Source organism: Aspergillus viridinutans (assembly GCF_018404265.1).
Source record: "Aspergillus viridinutans IFM 47045 DNA, scaffold_7, whole genome shotgun sequence".
NCBI classification, from domain to species: Eukaryota; Fungi; Ascomycota; class Eurotiomycetes; order Eurotiales; family Aspergillaceae; genus Aspergillus; species Aspergillus viridinutans.
The window spans coordinates 921,841-943,280 of record NW_025091223.1 but is presented as its reverse complement, the minus strand read 5'-3'; the positions used below and the strand labels follow the sequence as shown (position 1 = coordinate 943,280).

Genomic DNA, 21,440 nt, shown 5'->3' with positions numbered 1-21,440 from the left:
TATTCCATAATAGCAATAGCAAATGGTATCCAGAATCATAGTTGACATAGCGCCTATAGCTCCTTCTTCAAGAAATGCTCCGGCTTGTGCGTCGTCTCATAGTCGACATGGACATAAGCCCGCTCCACATCGGGCAACGACTCGAGCTTCATCTGCAGCTCCTCGGCGACGTCGTGGGTCGCACGCAGGGACTCCTCGGGGGCCATGACGATGTCGACTTCGACGAGCAGCCGGGGGCCGGACGTATACGCGCGGACGGTATCGATGGCGGTGATGTAGGGGGAATGAGTCATAGCTGAGCGTCATTAGCCTTTTTTTGATCATCTAGAAATAGAACACGGTAGAACACACAGATATAAGTGATGAGCTGCTGCATCTTGGTATCGGCGGTGACGCCGATGAGCAGCTGGAACTCATGGTAGGCGGTATGCAGCCAGAGGACGCTGATGAGGACGGAGAGGAGAATGGCGCCCATGGGATCGATCCACCAGCGCAGTTTACTGCCGCCGACGGAGGTGAGGATACCGAAGCCGTTGATGAGGAGGTCGTTGCGGTGGTCTTCCCAGAGGATTCGGATCTGGGAGACCTGGTTGCGGAGGGCCCAGCAATACAGGAAGAGGGCGAGTTTGGTGCAGAAGGCGACGACGACGGCGATGACGGAGGGGAGGTGGAAGGAGCCCGTGGCGGCGTCGGAGCCCTCGACCAGCTCGCGGATGGAGAAGGCGATGAGGATGAAGGAGACGGCCGTCATGAGGAAGCAGAAGCAGATGTTGCCTGCTGTTTCGATGCGGGCCTTGCCTGCTGGGAACTTGCGGGGGTCGACGCGGTTGACGGCCTGGTTGCAGAGGAGGAGGGTGAGGTTGGAGCAGGGGTCGAAGATGGCGTCGGCCATGGTTGTGAAGAGGGAGAGGGAGCCGGAGGAGATGGCGCCGTAGAGCTGGAGGACGGAGAGGACGACGTTGGCGGCGAAGGAGCCGTAGACGGCGATGCGGTAGCGGAGGGCGTTGTTGCTGTTGAGTTCGCGCGCGGCGCGGACGTGTTCCTCGACGGGTTTGAGCATGCGCTCGATGTTCTCGTTCTGTGCCTTGTAGAAGCCCTGCAGTTGGCGCGAGGCGAGGGTGTTGGAGATGGCGTTGCGGCTGCGGAGTTTGATTCCTGCAGCGGCGGAGGAGGAGGAGGAGGCATCGCGTTTGCGCGAGGTGTTGGCTACCGGTTGGATCTGGCGGATCTCCTCGGCGGTTTTCAGCTTCGAGGCGAGCTGGAAGGGATCGTTTTCCGGGGTGTATCGGGGCGGTGGCTGGCCTTCTTCATCGCTGCTTGGGTTCGTGCGGTGCTGGGAGTTGTGTGGTTGTGTCTGCTCAGAGGGATCGAGAGCTGTGCTGGTGGCCGCGTTCAAGCTCAAGGCCGATGAGGCTCGGTCTCGGGGGATGTGCGAGTGTAGGGTGTGGGGGTTGAAGGGTGAAGGGTGGTGAGAGATGCTGTGTCGAAAGTGGCTGTCCTCCATGGTGAGGTAGTCAATTATACGGAGTAATTCAGCTTATGATGGATGATGAGAAGATGGGGGATGGATGGCTTTTAATCATTGACGGTGGGAAAAGTGAGGTTATCCGGGGTTCCCGAAATGGAAAAAACCCGACTTGGCAGTGGCTGAGCTTTAGCTTATCTGATCGACGGATATGTCAGGGCCACACTACATGCATTATGCATATTCCACTAATGCGGCAGACTTCTACAGACAGGCAATTCTGGATGCATAGGAAGCTTCTTCCAAAAGAATGGGGAGTAGACCCAAAGAATAAAGGGAAACAACCTAGCTTTGAAAGGGGCTTAATCTACTACCGTAATATGAGAAGCTGATTAAAAGCTAAGTCAACCCCAGGGGCTATAACTACGTTATCCTTTAAATAGTAGTAATCAGCCGATCGATGAAAACATTCCTAATTTCAGTCGTACTACGTTTAAGCAAGGGCTACCTAACCCACAGCGAATAGCAACAGCTGTTAACTGTCAGACTCAACTTAGCCCCAAACCATTTTCTCGACCTCGCTATCTTGGGACATGGAGCCTCCATCATCCATCTCCTCATTTCCCTCTCGCCAGCGCCATCTCTTTCCCATGATCTCTTTGAAGGTCTCAACGCCCAAGTCTCCACGCATAATGGTGTCAGAGAAAGCTCTGGACGGCTGAACACCAGGTAGAGGCTTCAGTTTCACTTCCAGATCAGGAGCAACGAACAAGACAGCGCTCAACCGACGCACACCGGGAGTACGTCGAACACGGTGCCGTGCAGCAGACAGTCGACCGCCGCTCAGGATGACCGCACACCAGCCAGTAAGAATAACCGTAGCATCTCCGGGAACAGGGACCCACATGCCGGGGGTTTCTTCCAGCTCCAGACCCGAGGTACCGTCTTGGAAGATGATGGAGAAGGTTCCATAATCCGTATGGGCTCCGCATCCATTCAACGATTCTGGGGCAGCCGTTCTAGGATGGTAGTCACATAGGCGATAGTTCATGTTGTAGGAAGTGTGTGCGCTGGACAGGTCGGTACCGGCGAGGATGCTCAGAGAAGAAAGTATAGTGGGGACATACTGAGCAGCGAGGGTGTCGAAGAAGCAGAGAACATCATCGAATCCGTGCGGAGACAGGCGATCACGAAGCGTGTCCGGAATCCGGGAGGTCCGCACGGGCGAGAGATCGATCGTGAACTTCTGGTCGGACTGGGTCTTGTGTAAAGCAGCAGTCTTCATGACACCCCGGCGGGGGTATGTTGCATTCAAGTTTTGGACCTCTTCAGGGTGGGCGTGCAGATAATCAAAGAGGGCTCTGATTGCGGGGAATGGGGCCTGAACGTCAAGATTGACTGAGACCGTGGTGGAATTCGAGCTGAATAACGAGATGGTCGGGGTTTCCACTGGACAAGTGGGAGGAGGGGCGTCCAGGGTTGCTTGATTGGTGATGACGCTTGTACTCATGATGGCTAGTATTTCTCTAATGATGATTGTTGACGGGGAAAAGGCCTCTAGATTGAGGACGACGTGATGTCACGGTGGTGGTAATGAAGTCGCTTGGCGGGAGTGGGATCTATATACTTCTCCCACTCTTATCATATGGGAATAACGGTAATCACCGCGAAATTCCCTCTTTGGGTTTAGCCTTTATGCCTCTTATCTCAGGCCTTAATTTTGTATTTCCCTGCCACCTTTCTAAGGCCCCTAAAGCTCCTACCTCCTCCCTCCTGAGAATTGGATATTGATACTAGATGATATTCAATATTGATAATAGATGGCATTCAATATCCCTATAATATGAGAATTTGATATCCCTATTAGATAAGAATTTGATATCAATACCTCTCTAAGAGCGCTAGCCAGCTTGTCCAGATCAAGACGATAAGATGCCCGAAGATCAACCGTTTCTCCTAGGTTGGCTTGCGCCTCCTACTGCCAGCCTTTTTGCTGATCTGGGCGCTGATTAGTTCCGTTCTTTCACTTGACAAGAATTGCTCTCATTTGTTGTTTTTCTTTTTTTTCACTTCGCCGTTCCTTCCCCACTTGCCCTGTTGTTTAATTGTCGACCATATTCACTGCGCAAGAAGTGGGAGAGGCCATGGCTGGGCCTCGTTACCGTGGTTGAATGAGGACTCGTGGTATATAGCGAAGATGTCTCCTTTACTTTTTGTCGCGTTATTGTTTTCAGACGCTGTCAATTGTTGCGCGTCGGTCAACCCGCGGTTACCCGAAACCCGTACGGCTACAGGGCAGTAATGCTTCCAGTTCATGACTTAGCTGGGCAGTTGTCAGGTAGACCAACACCACTTATGCATCATGCTTATTCCTCTAGTGCGGACTTATGCAGGCAGGCAATTCTATTTCTATCACTACTTACACACATCTCACCCCTCCATGTGATACACCCGCGCTTTATTCCTAAGCAGCATACTGCAGCAGACTATTCAGAAGAAAACCAAGGTAGCTAAGCTGCTCCTCGGCAATGCCCCTCGTGGGGAAAGACGTAAGACGAACTAGCACTAGCGGACGGGGTGGCAGACGCTCTCACGCTGGTGACCATAGTGGTAAGCTTGCTGGAGACCACGTTGTTTCCGGTGCTGGGAGTGGTGATAGCAACGCTGGGAGTGGTGGTAGGAGCCGAAGAGGAGCTGGAGCTGGAGCTGGAGCTAGATCTGGGAGGGCGGGTGCCACCAACGGTGAAGTCAATGCAGGACTCGTAGGTCTGGTCAATCGACTCGGCATACCAGTACCACTGGAGGACACAAGCACCGGCCTGGGCGCACTGGCTGCCCAGGTTGTCGGGGATGGTGATGCTGAAGTTGGTCTCGTCCTTGGTGACACCAGTGGCGGTCGAGGCGTAGTCGGTCCAGGACTTGAGAGTATTGCCAATCACAATGTTTCTGGCGGTCTCGACGATGGAGACGTTGGCCACACCGGTGTGAGGGGCACGGATGTCAACCACGAAGTCGACGGTCTGGCCGGCGGTGTACGAGTAGACGTTGTCTTTGTTGTCGGCGAACTTGTAGCCCTTGCAGAGCCAGATGTCACACTCCTCGGCATTGTAGTCGCTCTGGCTCTTGGCGACCTGAAGCTCACCCTGGATGTTGCCGTAGTTGTCGGACTGCTGGTTGATCTCCACCTGGTTACCGCAGGCAGCCTTCATGGCCGGACCGGGCATACGAGCCTTGGGAGAGGTGACAAAACCGTGACCGTGGACTATAGAGACCAGGCCGGCGAGGGCAACAAGAGTTCCGGTTTGCTTCATTGTGCTGGTTGTAGGTGTTGGGAATTGAAGTGTGGAAAGTATGAGGTTCAGAGAATGGAACAGGTATACCAGTATACCGAACGTGGATCGATCAAGGAGAGTCTTAGACTGAAGCGAAAGGAAGAGAAAGAATGAAATGGTCACAGACCTAACAATCTCAGAAGAAAGAATGTGGAATGAAGCAAGCCTGCGTGCTGAGAGAAGGAGAAGAGAGGAGCAGGAATCAAGGCAGCCCGACCAACTCTATATACAATAACGGACAGGACCAGCTGCAGGAGCGACGTCCATTCTGATACACGGCTCTAGACTCAAACAGGGATTCAGGGATAGACTTCATCCCCGAAATTTCACCAGTTGCGCCGGCTTACTCCACCGGAAAAGGGCATTTGTGATCTGTGTTGGTCTAGGAGCTGGACATGGCTCAGGATTGGCACTAGCTTAGCCGTTAGCTATCTACTAAGCTGCTAAAAACGAGTCAGAGGGCGTCGGAACGCGACCGACCGACTCACTGGGCATGGAAAATGTCTAAGCAGACCGAAGCGCCGATGTTGTTTTGGATAAATTGTCATGAAACAAATGGAGACGGCGGTGGAATTGCTTAGGAGCAGCTCCAGGATGCTTGGCACTCTGCGAGTTTCATCTTCATTAAGGCCACAATCCCATGAGAGACAAATCTCATATCGTGCGACATCTACCCTTCAATGGCGAATCGGCCTGCTTCCCTAGGCAAAATTTTGTCCTGCTGTAATATCCGTGGGAGGTTCATGAGTCGTAGCGTCGTAAACATCAATCTATACGCTTGACGCCTTCACATGCGCTCAGTACGACGACCCATTGGATAACTATCTAAGTGTCAAAACAGGCATCAGGTCCGCATAGTAGTCTCCACAATTCATGATGATTTTATGTTCAAATTCCTCAATCCTTGATCAATCAATCCACGAATTATATCACACGCAAAAGGGGGGTAATGCCACAAGTAATCAAAACGCAGGGGGAATATCCAATGCTCATGATTCGCAAAGTGGTATCGCATCAATTATATCCATCATAATGAAAGCGGCTAGATTGCACCGAAAAGCAAAGTGGCTCAAGAACGCCCAATCGTCTGAAACTGCCCATATTGGGAACAAGCCAACCAGAAATGGCCGAGCCAGAAGTAAATCACCACGATCTCAGAGAGTGTGCTGCGTAGGACGTTGGTATGATCCCGCCTGTTGTTGGTTCTCTGTGGCACCCAGATTGTTATTGTTGGTTGTGCTGTAGTCATCCGCAAATGGATTCTGTACCTGGAAATCCTCCGACCGGTACTCGTATCGAGCGACGCTATTACTCACCGGCGCTCCCGTCGGAGGCGCCGCTGACAAAGGAGCCGCCGTTGCAGTGCTCTGCTGCTGCTGTGGCGGTGCTGGTGAGGAGACCGAGGGCGAGGGACTTTGCTCTTGTCGCTGCGGCACTGGGAGCGCAGGGAGCGGACGATTGGTACCAGTCGCAGTGGCTCCGTTCGATGAAACGGGTGAATGGCTGCCCGAGTTGCCGGTTGCTTTGCGGGCGCTGAGGAACGCATGCTGGTACTTGGACAACGCGACCGACAGCTCATCATTCGTCTCGATCAAGGTCTGAAGCGTGTTCTCATCCGGTGCGGGATTCGTCGAATGTATATAGTTCTGAATGGCGCGGGATGCCGTCTGGCAACGAGTACAGAATTCCTTGATGAGCTCGTTTCCGTTGAACTCTGCGGGGGGCGTCGACTGAACGAACTGCAGGAGTAACTTGGCCGACGTTTTGGCTTCAGTCACGCGAGCGGCGAGTTCATCTGGCGGTGGTAATGTCGACGCAGGCCGGGCAGAGTTCTGCATGTATGGCTGCTGCTGCTGCTGCGACCGTGAAGATCTCCAGGTGCTCTGCCCAACCGCGAACCGTTAGCAATGTATTCCATTACTTCACCATGACTTGACAAGCGTACCCCGCTGTTCTGCCTGCTCAGCTTATTCTTCTCCTTCTTCCACATCTGCATCAGCGGCGCTAGATCCTCGTCCCACTGTCGCTGCGACTCAATGGCACCCAGCGTTTCCCGCAGGAAGTGTTGCACGTTGAGGTCCCACCCATTACGCAGGAGGTCCTTTATCGTAGCGACGAACTTGGCATCAATGTTGCGTGTAAACGTGTGGCCCGGATTGTCGATGAGTATGCGCATTAGCATAATCGCATTGTATTGGATCTGGGCTGAAGTCGAGGCCGGATCGGACAGGTATTTGCGAAGCCGCTGGGCAGCCTCTCTGGCGGCATTGGGGCTGGACTCTGCGCTTTCGACTATGGCGGGCAGGTGGACGAATTCGTTTCCTTGCTATGCGACCAGGATATTAGCGATGTTATGCAATGACGGCGCAGTTGGTGAGCCAAATGAGCCAACCTACTCGGTTGTCTTGCTGTCCCCCGCTCTCGCAGAACTCTTTCTGTAATCCCCAGTTGTCGCATTAGTGATTATTCGATATTTGATGTCATTCGAACGATATTTCCGAGGGTCACACGTACCACTGCTTTCAGAATCGTTCCCTCGGGCGAGTCATCCGGGTACTCCGAAGGGCTGTTGAGCGATGGGCCTATTTCTAATGAGCGTCCCGGGGTAAACAAGGGTCCATAGAAGGGGCGGATGGTGACTCACTCGAGCGCTTGCTGAGAGAACCAAATATGCGCTTCATTATATAGAACTCGTGAAAACGAGAGATACAACAAGAATCCCTCGCAGAATATAGTGGTATGACAAGAGGAGAGGAAAAGTAGACAGACTGGCTAGATAGACACCAGCGCAGCTGACAACCCCAACTAGGTAAAAAGTAGCTTTAGTACGGAGACGTTTAGGCAGTACCTCTGCGCGGAAGGCAGAAACGCAAATCTCCGATGTGCCTGGACCATAATCAGAACCATAACCACGAGCCACAATCCATAGTCTGAAATATATGGTTAGGTAGGCCCGAGTTGGCAGTGGCAATGTGCGTCAAATGACACGCAAGCCAGCTTTCTGTTCTCTGGATGATGAGTATTCAATATCAGTCCTCTGTCCATCGGTCGCAAGGCAGTTATTCTCCACACTATCGTCTGAGCAGGTGATGCAAGCGAGTACACTTGATACGTATGCATATCGGAATTAAGAGTCTTACTCCATCAGCACGCGATGAGCTATTCGTTGAACCAGTTTAAGCTCCGCATCGAATGCTATGTTCTCGTTGAAAAAAGACAAGCAGAGCAGCACCGCCACGCTTGGCTCTCAAGGCATCAATGATATGTTGCAGAAGCTGACGAATGTCGCGTTTCCTTGGTCAAGCACCTATGGCTGGTGATGGGTTTTGAGTTCATCTTCATGTTTAACCTTTGGACTACAAGAGATAAGCGAAAGTTTCATGTTGTTACACTGTAGAGTCTTAAGTCTGGATCCGAGTAGCCTCGATCCATGGAGGAAAGGGAGAGTATCAAGAGAAAGATGAATCCGTATCCCGTTCATGAAATAGCGCTCGACATTATCTCGAAATATATGAGAGAAGGTCCGGGCTGGTTGTACCAAGACAAGAAACCGATCATCAACCGATTGCCAGACGAGAACCTCAGTTACTCAGTCCCAGCCTCGAAACGTTGGACGAAGACAGAAGCAAAAAATGATCAGACCTGTCAAAGGTCAATGCTGACGGACCCTCCACGAGGTGTCCCTAGCCTATGTCTTTTGTCTCATGCTCATCGCCCGTTTGGTTTCGAATTTTTTCGTTTTATTCAGAAGATAGAATAATGGAAATTCTTTTGCATTCCTTTCCGTGACCAGGTATTTGTTCCGTACAACAGCAAACTCCGGCTTCCCATTCATTTTCCGACTACCCTAACCCCCCGACATCTACAGCCCGCTTACGCCTCAATGAGGGCACGGCGGATCTGAGTACCACGCTGGCGGGAGCTGAGGTGGGCACCCTCGCGCTTGGCAACTTGGGCCTTCTGGACGGTCTCCTCACCCTCGGTAAGGATGAGCTCGATGTGGCAGGGGTTGGTCATGTAGGGGTTGATCTAGACTTCGAGTCAGTCTCTTGGTTAATTTCCAGCTGTGGAACGTAGGTCAACGTACACGACCGTGAGCACGGTAGGTGCGTCTCCGGCCCTTGGGAGCCTGGTTGACCTGGATGTGCTTGACAACAAGGTTGCCGGTGTCGAGACCCTTGGTGTCGGCGTTGGCCTCAGCGTTCTTCAGGAGGTCGAGGAGGAACTGAGCGGACTTGACGGGCCAGCGAGCCTTGCTGACACCCCACTGCTTGCCTGTAATATAGTCAGCATTTGATTTCAATATGTTCCCCCAAATGGTCATCAATCCGTGCTCCAAGCAGAGAGCCTTAGAAAATCCATCCCGTCTCTTCGCCAAAACCACAAGACCTTCCCATAAACCTGAACCGATACCACCACTTAAAGGGATAAAGAAATTGTCGGCACTCACCCTGAGCGGAGCGACCAATGCTGCCAGCGTACCGCCGGAAGGGAACGACCTCGGTCTTGGTCTTGACGTTCTCGAGGAAGGTAAGGGCGCGCTGCAGCTTCATGCCGTTGATGGCCTGGGCGGTCTCACGGGTGTTCTTGAAGCTGACACGCAGGTAAGAGCCCCGGGCGCGGGCGCTCTTTGCGGCCGGAATGTCCTGAGCAGCGTAACGGACCTAAGGCAAACAAAGACCCAACATCAGCAAAATCCATTTCCTATTCCCAATTCCTTCACGACGTATAAAACGGAGGGAAAACGATGGCGTCGGTAGGGTTCAAATTATCGGATTTTTTTTCTTTTTGTGAACAGGGCATAGCCAGGAACGACACAGGTAAAGGTCGAACATCGCCGGTGCAACGGGAGACGTCCTGAGAGCGTATTTCCTCAACTCTTGCCGTCTGCCTTTTTTTCCTTTTCGATCCATTCCTTCGCCATCGTTTCCGTCGTCTTGAATAATGTCAAAAACACTCACCATCTTGATGCGGTTGCCGAGCGGGGTGGTCCTCGATGTCGGATGAGAAGTTTGTCGCTTTGCTTTGGTCGGCCGCTGGAATCTTGAGATCGCGAAGCTCGCTCGTTGTGGTGCGCTTTTTCGCTCTTGGCGCCCGCACGCCCTAAGCGAGCCCTAACACTAGACCCAGTCCGGTAGTCAAATCACTCACCGCCCGGCAGATCAGAACGTCAAAAGTTACTCTCTTAAGCTTTCATTATCTAACTCAGTGATGGTTATTATGGTTATAGATATGGGGAAATGGTCGTCTATAAAATGTGCATTGCTCTATCGGGATGAAAATAAGGTCTATTGGATCATCAGTTACTTCCCGTTCTGCCCCTTGAAGATATCCTTCTGCTCCGGCACCAATGTGATCATCTCGCCCTTCTCCACCGCCGAGCGCAAGTTGTTCAAGACCAACAGCTCCATTTCCTTCTGCGTCTCATAGGTCGCGGTTCCAATATGTGGTAGCAGCATCACGCGGGGGTTATTTACAAGTCCAGGTTCTATCTTGGGCTCGTTCTCATACACATCCAAACCAGCGGACATGACCTGTCACATTCGTTACTACCATAACTCAGAAGGATAGGATGGAGCTTACCTTGCCCGAATCCAAAGCGGCGACCAGAGCCTTTTCGTCAATCAAAGCACCACGAGCCGTGTTCACAATGACCACACCGTCTTTCATCTTCTGGAACTCCTTCTCGCCAATGATATGGCGAGTTTTCGCATTGAGGGCGAGGTTCAAGCTGAGGACATCCGCGTTCGCCAGCAGCTCATCAAACGAGACATACTGCGCATCCCCTTCAAGCTCTGGTGAGAGTCTCGATCTGTTGTGGTATTGTATCTTCATTCCGAAAGCTCGTGCGCGATTGGCCATCTCCTATTGCAAGGAAATCAGCTGCAGGATCCTGTGACTTGAAAGAACAGGGCTTACCCTTCCAATTCCTCCCATCCCGAGAATACCAAGCACCTTGCCCTGAGGGTCATGTCCGAGCGTAGTCTTTCCCTGCCATTGGCCTATGGACGATGTCAATTTTCTCGGGGTTCGTAGAATTGAACGGCAGAATACTAACCGGCGCGGAGAGCAGATAAGGGGACATAAGCCTGGCGCAAAGCGCCAATCATCAGGAAGATGCCTACATCGGCTGTTGCGTGGTTTACGGCGACTGGGGTACTGGAGACAGCAATTCCTGTACTTTATCAGCTTTTCTGACTTCCGTATCGAAAATTCATAGATGATCGCACCCTTCTCTGAACAGCCCGGGATGTCAATGTTATCGTAGCCAGCACCATTGTGGCAGATATACTTTAATGACTCGGGAAGGACCGAGAGCAACTCCGCGTCGAAGGGACCAGTGAACTGAGCTCAATCAGCAGGTAGACCTTTGTCGTCCCGTTCCACTGCTCCGCTTACCTTGGTAGACGCATTGGATCGGTAAATCACTACCACATCATCGTACTGGCCTTCTTTGCAATTCCGGATGAACTCGTCTCTGCTGCCTTCGGGAAATTCCTTGAACGCTACATTAGAGAGGACACTCTACCAGACCACGATGGCGAGCTCACCTTCAGAGTCAGGATGGACGAGAGATCTTCCCATTCCTTTCTAGCGTGCGTGATGTCGCCGATGAGTAGAGCTGAAGGCATGATGTCAGAGTTGGAGAGCGGGGTGAGAGCTCTTATCGCGGTGTAAGAAGAATTCGATGTTCAAGAACAGAGCGCAGGGAGGGACAGAGCACTTGAGATGAGAAGAAAGAAGAAAGGGAGATACGCAAAGAGATAATTGAAAGGATTCACCTGACTAGTATCTGGCCTCTGATCATGTTTACTGATATTGTTTCTCGACTTGATCTTGGTTATCATTTCCCGGAGCTCCTCCATATTGCGTGGGGGTTACCAATACCAATATTACAGCACCGTATTGCATCGGCAGATACATCAATACATGAATACAAACTACTGTACAGCAAGACAACAACATTATTTGTGCCAGATGCAGAAGAAGCGAGGAATGATACTGGCTAACATTCAGATAAACCGAAACAGAGTGACGAAGCTATCTATAAGTCGCTGGTGCAGAAGAATTGTCTTAGATTCAGGATACTCCCGACTGTGGTGTTCTTAAATACAGCATGTTATGTTGGTAATCTTCGCTGTCGGCTATTGAAAAGCGGTTCAATTCCCGCTGCGGAGCAAATCCGGTATGACCCCACGTTCTTCAATGGCCGACGAGGGGAAGAGAAGATGAATGAATGACTGATGATGCTTCGGCATCATCCATAATAATTCTTCTGCCATAGCAATGAGATGAGAACTTTTCTCTTCCAAGGTCCCTCTTGATCCCAGCAACAAGAACATTTCATCAAGCACCATGACCACGACAACCACCACAACAGCACTCGTCCTCCACGGCGCCAAAGATCTCCGCCTGGTAAGTAACAACTTTTGTCCTCATACAAACAGCTCGATAATAACAACGTCCAGGAATCACGGCCCATCTCGCCTCCCACCGGCTCCGAAGTCCAAGTCGCCATCCGCGCAACCGGTCTCTGCGGCTCTGACCTCCACTACTACAACCACGGCCGCAATGGCGACTTCGTCGTGCGCGAGCCCATGTGCCTCGGCCACGAATCCTCCGGCACCGTCACAGCCCTCGGACCAGACGTGACAACCCTGCAGGTCGGCGACCGCGTCGCCCTCGAAGTCGGCCTCCCCTGCCGCACCTGCACCCTCTGCCGCACCGGCCGCTACAACATCTGCCCGGACATGAAGTTCCGCAGCAGCGCCAAGCTCTTCCCCCATCTTGACGGCACCCTGATGGAACTCACCAACCACCCCGCCGACCTCTGCCACAGGCTCCCCCCGAACGTCTCCTACGCGGGCGGCGCCCTCATCGAGCCCCTCGCCGTCTGCCTGCACGCCATCCGCCGCTCGCACCCACCCACACCCGGCGAAGTGGAACTGGCCACCGCGCAGGGCGACCAGACCGCCGCGCTGATCTTCGGCGCGGGAGCCATCGGCCTCCTCCTCGCGGCTGCGCTAGCCACCTCCCAGCCCTTCACCTCAATCGTCGTGGCGGACATCGACCCCGCGCGCCTGGAGATCGCAAACTCCCTCAACCTAGGCCTGAAGACCCACCTCCTCCCCAAGGGCGGCGACAAGGCCAACCCGCCGCCTGCCCCGGACGCCCCTGCCGCAGAGCACAACGCGTACGCCATGCAGAACGCCCAGCGGACCGCGGCGGCGCTGAAAGAAGCGAATGGGGTTGCGTCGGGGTTTGTGCGCGTGTACGAGTGTACGGGGGTGCCGGCGTGCGTGCAGGCGGGGATCTACGCCGCCAGCCCTGGCGCCGTCCTCGTGCAGATCGGGATGGGGAATCCCATCCAGACGCTGCCGGTGAGCGCGGCGGCGCTCCGGGAGGTGGATATCATCGGCACGTTCCGGTATGATGGCCATGCGTACCCGGCTGCGATCGAGTTGATGGCTAGTGGGAGGCTCGACCATGTGGAGGAACAGGTTGTTACGCATCGGGTCAAACTTGAGGATGGGAGTCGGGCGTTTGCTCTGGCGGGGAAGGGAGTGGATGAGACGGGCAGGCCGGTGGTCAAGGTTGTCATTGAAAGCTAGATTGGATTTTGTTCGTGTTCGTCCGGCGATGGATACCCTGTTTGTAAATGATGACTCCACATTGGTGGACACGAGGAGCAAGCGCAACTTACGCGCTGCACATGTGGCATATGTAGAGGATTAAGACATGTACTTGCATGATTGATTTCCTTATATGAAAAGTATTCACAAGAACTGCATATTTATTTTAAACCACCCGCCAGCAGCAAACTCTGGCCAGTCATGTAGCCCGTCGTTACGAGCATGCTCACAACATTAGCCACTTCGTCAGGGGTACCCAGTCGACCAAGCGGAATTCCCGCTGCAACGTCAGGGATGGCTTGAGCGCTAGGAATCATGCCAGTGTCACCGATCATGGCCGGCGCCACGTCATTGACGCTGATATTATATTCCGCCAGACGAGTCGCGAGATTCTTCATCATGCCAGTCATCCCGCCTTTCGACGCGGCATAGTCTATTGATAAGGGTCAGTTATCTGACGGTCTAGTCGACGACAGACGCTTAACAGTGGCACTTACGGCATCCATTGATTCCGCCGCCGTACCCAGCAATCGAAGACATAAAGACGATCCGACCCCATCGCTGCTCCCTCATACGGTCGACAACCCCCTTCACCAGGATGAAGGAGGCCCGCAGATTTACGTTGATGGTATAGTCAAACTCTTCCAGTGTGATATCCCAAACCTGTGGGACGCGCTTGCCGTAGCCTGCGTTGGAGACAAGAATGTCCGGTCGCTGTCCGTGCTCCTTGTCAATCTGCGCGAACATGGTCTGGATTTGCTCTGCAGACGCAACGTCAACCTGGTGGACTGAAATGCGAAGTGCATCGGCGCCATCTGCTGCCGGTTGGCTGGATCTAAGCTCTTTTACAAGCGCATTCATTGCCTCGAGGTTGGTAGAGTACGTCAGGGCGAGATGGACTCCCTTCGGGCCAGCTGACGAGCACATGCTGCTCCGATCCTAACGAAAGTGTCAGCACAGAGACATCTACCAAGTGGATAGAAAGATGCTCACCCTCCAGATGCCCCTGTGATGAGGGCCAATCGGCCACGTACCTCATTCAACTGCGCCATTGGTAAATAGTATTAGAGTGACAAACGATCTGCACCGTTGAGAACGAGAGCCAGGTTATAGAATAACCCTTTGATACTCGGGGGAGAAGATGATGAGCAACGCTTCGCCCCTCGGCTAGCCACTTGGTAGCTGTATGGTCCTCGGAGCAACTCCCGAGTAGGCGGGTATCAATGCCCGCCCCGCAGCCCCGCATCAACAGTGTGGGGGTTGACAATGTCTCGGAGGTGAGCTGGAGGTACACGGAAAATCAAACTTTACAGTTCCTAGACTATGCGACCCACGCCATAATAAGACTGACTTTGCTGTTCGTCAAGTCTGGACCGGCACGGAATATGTGAGTAACGCATTCCCGAAGCATGCTTTTTAAAACAAAAGGTTGCCTGCCATGTCTCCGGCCCAGGGTGACATCTGCCACGGCTGAGAACGGTCCTGCCCTGATTGATACAAATCAGGCTCTTGTTGAAATGTATCAAACGCTAGAGTACCGGCTCCTGGAATTTGGTCTCCAGACACAAAATCTCCGACTGCTTCAAGATCCAGCCAAGAAAAGTCATTGGCAGGGCTGAAATGCACATTATGGCTCTGCTCCGGCAGGCGATTGAGCGTGTTCTGCATCAAGAGATCGCTGCTTCGGTGGGTTGCCGTAGGGGAGAGATCAGGCGCAGGTTTAGACTGCCACAAGAGCTCCAAGAGCCGTGCATATCGAGCCCCAATATCATCTGGCCCGGCACTTGCTCGCTTCAGGACTTCGGTGGTGCGAGTGACTAGTTCTCGCACCTTCATCTCCTCGGAGTTCAGCATGACACCGAATGAACGCGCCTGCCAAGGGTTAGTTCATACTCGAGTCGTTTGGACGACCAACCCACCTTATATAAGAAGACCGCTGCATAGATTCCATACAGGTAAAACCTCAGAGGCATAAAATGCAAGTGCTTTTCCGGATGCACTTCGTCAACAAGTATAGTCAGATACGCTTTCGCAGCATCCACAGACTCGTAAATGAAGCGCGCATCCTGCATTGATGCCACGTTGTTGAAGGTCGCGCGCAAATGCTCCCTTTGCAACTGATTGTTGTTTTTGTGCTTGGAGACCAGTGACTGGGAGATGGCAGCTTGAAATGCAAATGCATTCGTATAGAGCCTCAGATACTCGTATGACAACTGCAACGTGGCGCGCATCGGTGTAGAACCTGCAAATGCGTAAGTGATTGACAGCGCAAGCATAGGGCATAGGGGTCGGGGCCATACAGGGAAGCGAGCCCCAGCGGGACTTCCAACGGAGAATGGCAAGGCGGAAATCGTCGACGTATTTCACGTAGTCGCCCATGAGCATCATTTGATTGCTGGTCCGCATCCCGGAGTAGAGTACATCGTGAACGTTGTTATAGAGTTGCGTAAGATCCAGTGTCGCTTGGAGGATCTTTGCATAGTCTTCTTCATCGCTCTTGACCGGTTGTAGGGACGGGAAATCTTGGCTGACAAGACCCGTCATTGGTCCTGGACCTCGCGACCAGAAAGCCCGCCCGATACGGACGGAAATCAGCCGGTCGGAGATGTAGCAGCAGGTCCACGCCAGTCGCCTGCGGGCCTCTGTTTCCGTGTCTCCAGAAGCATCACCCCGAAAAGACGTGCGGTCCAAACCGAGAAAATAGCCCGATCGCAAAGCAAGCCCGACATGCATCCAGGCGGCTCGGTCCTCCTCGCCACGCCCAACTAGCTCGATCCGCGGCCGAAGACCCTGAGGTTCCCACTCAGCCAGGAGGAGTAGCGCCTCGACGGCCTCCACATCGCAGTCGGCACCAGCAGCAATGCCGGAGATGAGCTCATGCATGTACTTGGAGCAGTATTCGTGGATCTCCGGCCGCTCAATCAGGTCTTTGGAGGCAATGGTCAGCACCGCCGTCAACAAGTGTTTCTCGTTAGTGGCGAAGGCGTCGAGCGCGCTGCGATCAAAGTATTTTCGCGGCACCAGCGGAAGATAGGGATGAAAATTCTCGGCGTAACGAGCCACAAGCTGCCATACTGTTCCTGGGTCCAGAGACCTCGTCTGTACCAGCCTGTAGGCCTTGATGCCACTGGTCGGATGAAACTCCGTAACTGCGCCGTTCGGAAATGCTGAGAATGATGGGAAACCGTTTGGACCAGGACGCGCAGATTCCGTTTCCGGACTCAAGTCATCGGTGCCTCTTTTGGCAATGCCTGTCAGGCATTGCCAGGCGTCCGACGGATTCCGCGGTACAGAACCGATGGAAGCTGTATCTTCGTCATCTTCTGAAACAGCAACTGTCGCTGGAGGGTTCGGCTGCACAAAGACAACTGGATTGGAGTACGAAGTTGATGCATTCGGACGACTATCTGTGGTGGACGGGCTGGTTGCGTCCATCAGCGGTTCTATTCTCGTGGACGAGTCAGTGCCGGGGGTGAAATTTTTCATCTTGTTTTTGCGAATACGGCGTCCCCCTCGGTTTGAACCACCAAGGACACATTCACGGTTGTCTCGAATACACCGCTGACATGGCGGTACCCCGGGACTGCCACTGCTGTCCCTGTTCACTTGTTAGCGCAGTGTAATAGAGGACGAGAAACAGACGAGAGACCCCTGTTCGATGTGGCATGCGGATGGGAACATACAAATCACACTTGGATTTACGCTGTCGGCAGTGCAAACAGGCTCTTGATACGCGCTTCGCTGAAGAGTCGGAGCGAGATTTTCGCCTCGACCCTACGGTGTCTGCCAGCTGAGGAGACTGTTCGTCTCGTTCCATTGCTGCTCAAATGCCGCAGATTCAGGTCAGAATGTGAAATTTTGGTAGCAGTAGCACATGAGCCTCATTTGTCTCATCATTGACGTGGTGCTGGCGAGGCTTGGCATTCGATCGCGTCCATTAGTGAGGTAAATGAGGTTCAATGTAGTGGTCCGAGATGATGAAAAGGTCTGTCGCCTTTGGACCCTGAATGCGGTGTACCTTCTATGTCGACAGACAAATAGACATTAGATGAAAATTCAGCAAAGGTTGATGTTTCCAGGACGAAGCTCAACAGCCCATATTATCCTGGAAGGTCTGGCCGTCAAGGCACGAGCGCCTTGGCCCACAATATGGGATTTAGACTTTGATCACTTTGATGAGAGCAACAGGAGCAGATTCCCTGCGTGCTTGAGCACTTATTCACGAATGATGTTGAGGTGATTGAAGGGCAAAATGAAATCTGGGGTAGATGATTCGTGGTCCGTATACGGTACAGGTTGCGAGCGGCAACTTCGTTACCAGGGTTGTGAACCTCAGGTAAGTTTGGGGGTCGTTGCATGAGAGGGTAATACGATATGCTAGTTACCTAAGTAGGGACTTTAGGGACCTTCCTCTCCGACTCCATGGCCTCTGGCATAGACATGATATAGCGTTTTGGGAATTGTCAGACATCCCAGAACAGACTCGTGATGGCATCAGAGTTTGTGTCTATAGGATAACGCTGGAATCTACCTAGGATTCGTTCACTGATTGAGATCATCTTTCTCCACGGTCAAGGCTCAGTATTTGCCAAAGCATATTTGTGGCATCCAATATCTTTGCTACAGATCCCGCGCAAACCTCACGCATGAGACACATGAGTTCACCTCAATACTCAGTCTCGATCGCTGTTTATTAAAGGCATGCGAAGCGACTTGGTTGCATCATTCGAAGGCGATTACACCCCGGATTCAGTATTGTCAGCATACAGTAACAATACGAGCCACGTGCTTTGTATCCAGCTGTTCAGGGCAGGTTCAATAGCCGACGGCGGACCGGCAGTAACTGACGGCAACGGCTGTATCCCTTTTGGGCAACAGGTGGGATTGCCCCCGCATGTGGGGGACAGCAATGAGCAACGCAGCAGGCTGATATTTATGATCATGGAGCGTCACCAGCGACGGTGAAGTCTCATAGAGAATCTTTCCTAAGTAAGCGATTGCTGTCATTGACCATATTTCTCAGGACCTTTCGTCCAACCAATCTTCACAGGAGCATTGACAACAAAAAGAATATATCGTCGCTTCGATCTCCGGCATCTCCTCATCAACATCAATTTCCAGTGCGATCGTCAGAATGTCGGCAACTGTTGCTTCATTATTTTCTCTGAGCGGAAAGACCGCAATTGTGACGGGCGGGACGAGGGGTATCGGTCAAGCAATGGCTATTGCCCTTGCTGAAGCTGGTGCGGATGTTATACTGATCCAGGTACGAGCACTAGAGTTAACTTTGTTTGTAGCTTGGCGAGGGATGCACTACGTATGGTACTAATCGGTATCATGTATCTAGAGAGACGAATCAAACACATCAACCCGCGATGAAATTGTCAACCGAGTCGGTCGAAAAGCTTGGATTCATGTGGCAGAGTTGTCGAAACGAGAAGAAGTCAAGAAAATAATTCCAGCAGTGACCAGCCAGGGACTGAAGCCCGAAATTCTCCTTAACTGCGCTGGCATTCAAAGGAGACACCCTAGTGAGAAGTTTCCCGACGAGGATTGGGACGAGGTGTGTCAGCCTTTCCCCTGGTTCTTGATCCTGCAGAAGCTGATTGCGTCTACGAAATCCCTTAGGTTATTGAAGTAAACTTGACCTCTGTGTTTACACTGTGCCGTGAATTCGGAGCCTACCTATTGGCTCGGGATGCGTCTGAATTTCCTTCCGGCCGCCGTGGTTCCATCATCAACGTTGCATCGCTTCTTTCTTTCCAGGGTGGCATCACCGTTCCGGCATATGCAGCCTCGAAAGGTGGCATTGCACAATTAACCAAGGCCCTGTCCAACGAGTGGGCCAGCAAGGGTATCAATGTGAACGCCATCGCTCCTGGGTACATTGACACGGACATGAACGTCGCCTTGATCAATGATACCAATCGGAATGCTGGCATCATGGCCAGAATCCCAGCTGGCCGATGGGGGAAGCCGGAAGATTTCAAGGGTGTTATTGTGTTCTTGGCGAGTCAAGCAAGCAACTATGTTTCAGGTGAAGTGGTCTGTGTCGACGGAGGCTGGATGGGCCGATAAATGGTGTCGCGAAGATTGGCTCTTCCTGAATGTCATTGTGTTAATAATAGATAACACATGGAAATGATAGAAAGACTCGGACTATTACTCCATATTTAGCTCAGTGAGAGCTCTAACTCCGTAAAGCTGGTCAGGTCACCTTTGCTCTAGCGTGTTATACGTACCACACCCAGCCGGCTTTTGGCCATGGTCTTGAATAGATTTAGTGTCCCGTAGCCGGTGTCTGGGCGATTCCGAGAGGTTCCAAAATAATGACGCCTGGACCATTGTGCATGCTTCCAGGTACTCCTTCTACTCATAGGTCGGTTGTGTGGTTGAAGTGAGACTGTATCCATTCGCAATTAGCCGGGTATGGGCCGTTGACTTGTCATGTTGAAGCGGACCCGTTCTCTTCGAATCGGGAACATGACAAGAGACTCTGGAACTCGGCAACAAAATCATGGCCTGTAATATTTAGTCTAATAGAACTCGAAGGGAATGACTCGAATGAGACATACCATGAGGAATAGATTAAACTATTGCTACTAGTGCGACACCCATGTCTCACGTGACTCTATCAGGAAAAGACTCGGTAGAGGAGGAAAAGGTACCTTCTTCGGGTAAGCAAGAGATTAACTAACTACAGCAGCCACTCTCGTTAAGTTGTTTCATCTCGAGGAGAAAAGGAAGTAGAAGGGAATGGGCGAATGGATTTCCTTCCTGGCCCGAGCTACTGTCAGCTAGCTGTTCGAGAACTGGTATCTTATTGGGTGTGTCGCTATTAAGCCGTTAGCCAACAGTCCAATATGAGCGGAGATTTCAGTGTGGGCTCCCTGATATGAAACAACTCTATGGGCACCCTGGACCAATCTGTTAATTATGGTCTTTCACTTGGCACATATCCACTCCATGTGGCCAATTCAGCAAGTCCACTGGTGAATGATCATGAGCACAGCTGTGAATTGCTGCTGAAGAGGGGCTGGGCGCGTCCAGCTCAGCGCCTCGCGTCCTACAGATTGATTGATTGTATGGCCGGCGATGCGCTTCGCTGTCGGTCGGACATCCTCTGCAAGGGCGCTTCTTGTCATCGCCCATCAGCGACCTAAAATTCAAATTTTCCGGATCAAAGGGATCAAAGGGAGTCCAAGGGATTCAGGAATCAGGATAGGCACGGCACGATGATTCGCCAAAATTGGCTTGGCTTTGGATAGGAACTGCTCTCCCAAGACCACGCCATTATTATTTGCCTTGATATGGGGCTCACCTATCCCTCCTTCACTTGCGTTTCAGAATGACAGCTCTGCAGGACAGTCTGCTTTCTTGCTTTGGTTTTTCCCGAGCTTTCTCTTCTTTTCCCAATCTGCCTTGTGGATCTTCTCTTGACATCAGGGTAGCTTTTCCCCTCGGGTTCTTTTCTTTCCCTTCTCTTGTGTTTCCTGTTGAGTCAGTTCGTCTTCATTTATTAGCATTCGATATTTACCGTTCCGCTTCAGCTGGCTCTGATCGTCGCATCAGGAGGAGATCTGCAGTTCACTTCAACTCAATCCCATTTCTATTCATTGTCGAACCTCTTGGCAGGTTCTTTCTTCCATCAGAGACACACTTTTGCTTGAGCCTCTGTTGTCTCCTTTCGTTCCTTATTTGTCGATCACTCCTGTCTCAGAACTCATCCCTTTGCATCTGCAAAGCTGCAAACGAGGGTCTGCAATCTGTTGTAGGATCGACGTCACCGATCATTGAATACTTTATGACGCTGAGCGTCTTCTAAGCTTCTGCTGAATACTTCTGCGGACGATCATGCACTTGGGAGGTGAGTGTCATTGGAATCTCGAAGGCTGGCATGTCATCGACGTCTTGACGGCATAGTCAGAGACCGTTCGTGTCTCTGATTCTGTGGTGCTTGTCGCCTGTGAGACGTCGAGTTTAAATGTCATAGCTGGGGTATTGACATTC

General features: G+C 52.2%; 10 protein-coding genes across 10 annotated transcripts; 2 read left to right on the top strand and 8 right to left on the bottom strand.

The window, feature by feature from the left end:
* Positions 1-53: 53 nt before the first annotated feature.
* On the bottom strand, positions 54-1,504 carry Aspvir_008817 (cation diffusion facilitator family transporter; the record flags this gene model as incomplete). Its single annotated transcript, XM_043271974.1, has 2 exons — positions 54-295; positions 352-1,504. 2 exons carry the CDS (start codon positions 1,502-1,504, stop codon positions 54-56), a joined length of 1,395 nt encoding a protein of 464 aa, XP_043127909.1.
* Positions 1,505-2,018: 514 nt separating this feature from the next.
* Positions 2,019-2,975, bottom strand: Aspvir_008816 (uncharacterized protein; the record flags this gene model as incomplete). The annotated part of the gene is made up of 1 exon (XM_043271973.1): positions 2,019-2,975. The coding sequence occupies one exon, from the start codon at positions 2,973-2,975 to the stop codon at positions 2,019-2,021; it is 957 nt and encodes a 318-aa protein (XP_043127908.1).
* Positions 2,976-3,975: 1,000 nt separating this feature from the next.
* On the bottom strand, positions 3,976-4,776 carry Aspvir_008815 (lytic polysaccharide monooxygenase; the record flags this gene model as incomplete). The annotated part of the gene is made up of 1 exon (XM_043271972.1): positions 3,976-4,776. One exon carries the CDS (start codon positions 4,774-4,776, stop codon positions 3,976-3,978), a length of 801 nt encoding a protein of 266 aa, XP_043127907.1.
* A 1,175-nt stretch (positions 4,777-5,951) lies between these two features.
* Aspvir_008814 (VHS and GAT domain-containing protein) lies at positions 5,952-7,478 on the bottom strand (the record flags this gene model as incomplete). The annotated part of the gene is made up of 5 exons (XM_043271971.1): positions 5,952-6,680; positions 6,743-7,123; positions 7,194-7,232; positions 7,312-7,379; positions 7,442-7,478. The coding sequence occupies 5 exons, from the start codon at positions 7,476-7,478 to the stop codon at positions 5,952-5,954; spliced, it is 1,254 nt and encodes a 417-aa protein (XP_043127906.1).
* A 1,192-nt stretch (positions 7,479-8,670) lies between these two features.
* On the bottom strand, positions 8,671-9,761 carry rpl17 (60S ribosomal protein uL22; the record flags this gene model as incomplete). Its single annotated transcript, XM_043271970.1, has 4 exons — positions 8,671-8,826; positions 8,885-9,072; positions 9,248-9,461; positions 9,759-9,761. The coding sequence occupies 4 exons, from the start codon at positions 9,759-9,761 to the stop codon at positions 8,671-8,673; spliced, it is 561 nt and encodes a 186-aa protein (XP_043127905.1).
* A 339-nt stretch (positions 9,762-10,100) lies between these two features.
* Positions 10,101-11,429, bottom strand: Aspvir_008812 (D-mandelate dehydrogenase-like dehydrogenase; the record flags this gene model as incomplete). Its single annotated transcript, XM_043271969.1, has 7 exons — positions 10,101-10,331; positions 10,381-10,662; positions 10,717-10,799; positions 10,856-10,972; positions 11,028-11,142; positions 11,197-11,295; positions 11,349-11,429. 7 exons carry the CDS (start codon positions 11,427-11,429, stop codon positions 10,101-10,103), a joined length of 1,008 nt encoding a protein of 335 aa, XP_043127904.1.
* A 724-nt stretch (positions 11,430-12,153) lies between these two features.
* On the top strand, positions 12,154-13,409 carry Aspvir_008811 (NAD(P)-dependent alcohol dehydrogenase; the record flags this gene model as incomplete). Its single annotated transcript, XM_043271968.1, has 2 exons — positions 12,154-12,213; positions 12,267-13,409. The coding sequence occupies 2 exons, from the start codon at positions 12,154-12,156 to the stop codon at positions 13,407-13,409; spliced, it is 1,203 nt and encodes a 400-aa protein (XP_043127903.1).
* Positions 13,410-13,591: 182 nt separating this feature from the next.
* Aspvir_008810 (SDR family NAD(P)-dependent oxidoreductase) lies at positions 13,592-14,482 on the bottom strand (the record flags this gene model as incomplete). The annotated part of the gene is made up of 3 exons (XM_043271967.1): positions 13,592-13,863; positions 13,928-14,369; positions 14,465-14,482. The coding sequence occupies 3 exons, from the start codon at positions 14,480-14,482 to the stop codon at positions 13,592-13,594; spliced, it is 732 nt and encodes a 243-aa protein (XP_043127902.1).
* Positions 14,483-14,846: 364 nt separating this feature from the next.
* On the bottom strand, positions 14,847-17,247 carry Aspvir_008809 (Zn(II)2Cys6 transcription factor; the record flags this gene model as incomplete). The annotated part of the gene is made up of 4 exons (XM_043271966.1): positions 14,847-15,302; positions 15,350-15,672; positions 15,731-17,028; positions 17,114-17,247. 4 exons carry the CDS (start codon positions 17,245-17,247, stop codon positions 14,847-14,849), a joined length of 2,211 nt encoding a protein of 736 aa, XP_043127901.1.
* Positions 17,248-18,564: 1,317 nt separating this feature from the next.
* On the top strand, positions 18,565-19,508 carry Aspvir_008808 (putative 2-deoxy-D-gluconate 3-dehydrogenase; the record flags this gene model as incomplete). Its single annotated transcript, XM_043271965.1, has 3 exons — positions 18,565-18,696; positions 18,778-18,993; positions 19,059-19,508. 3 exons carry the CDS (start codon positions 18,565-18,567, stop codon positions 19,506-19,508), a joined length of 798 nt encoding a protein of 265 aa, XP_043127900.1.
* Between the last annotated feature and the right edge of the window lie 1,932 nt (positions 19,509-21,440).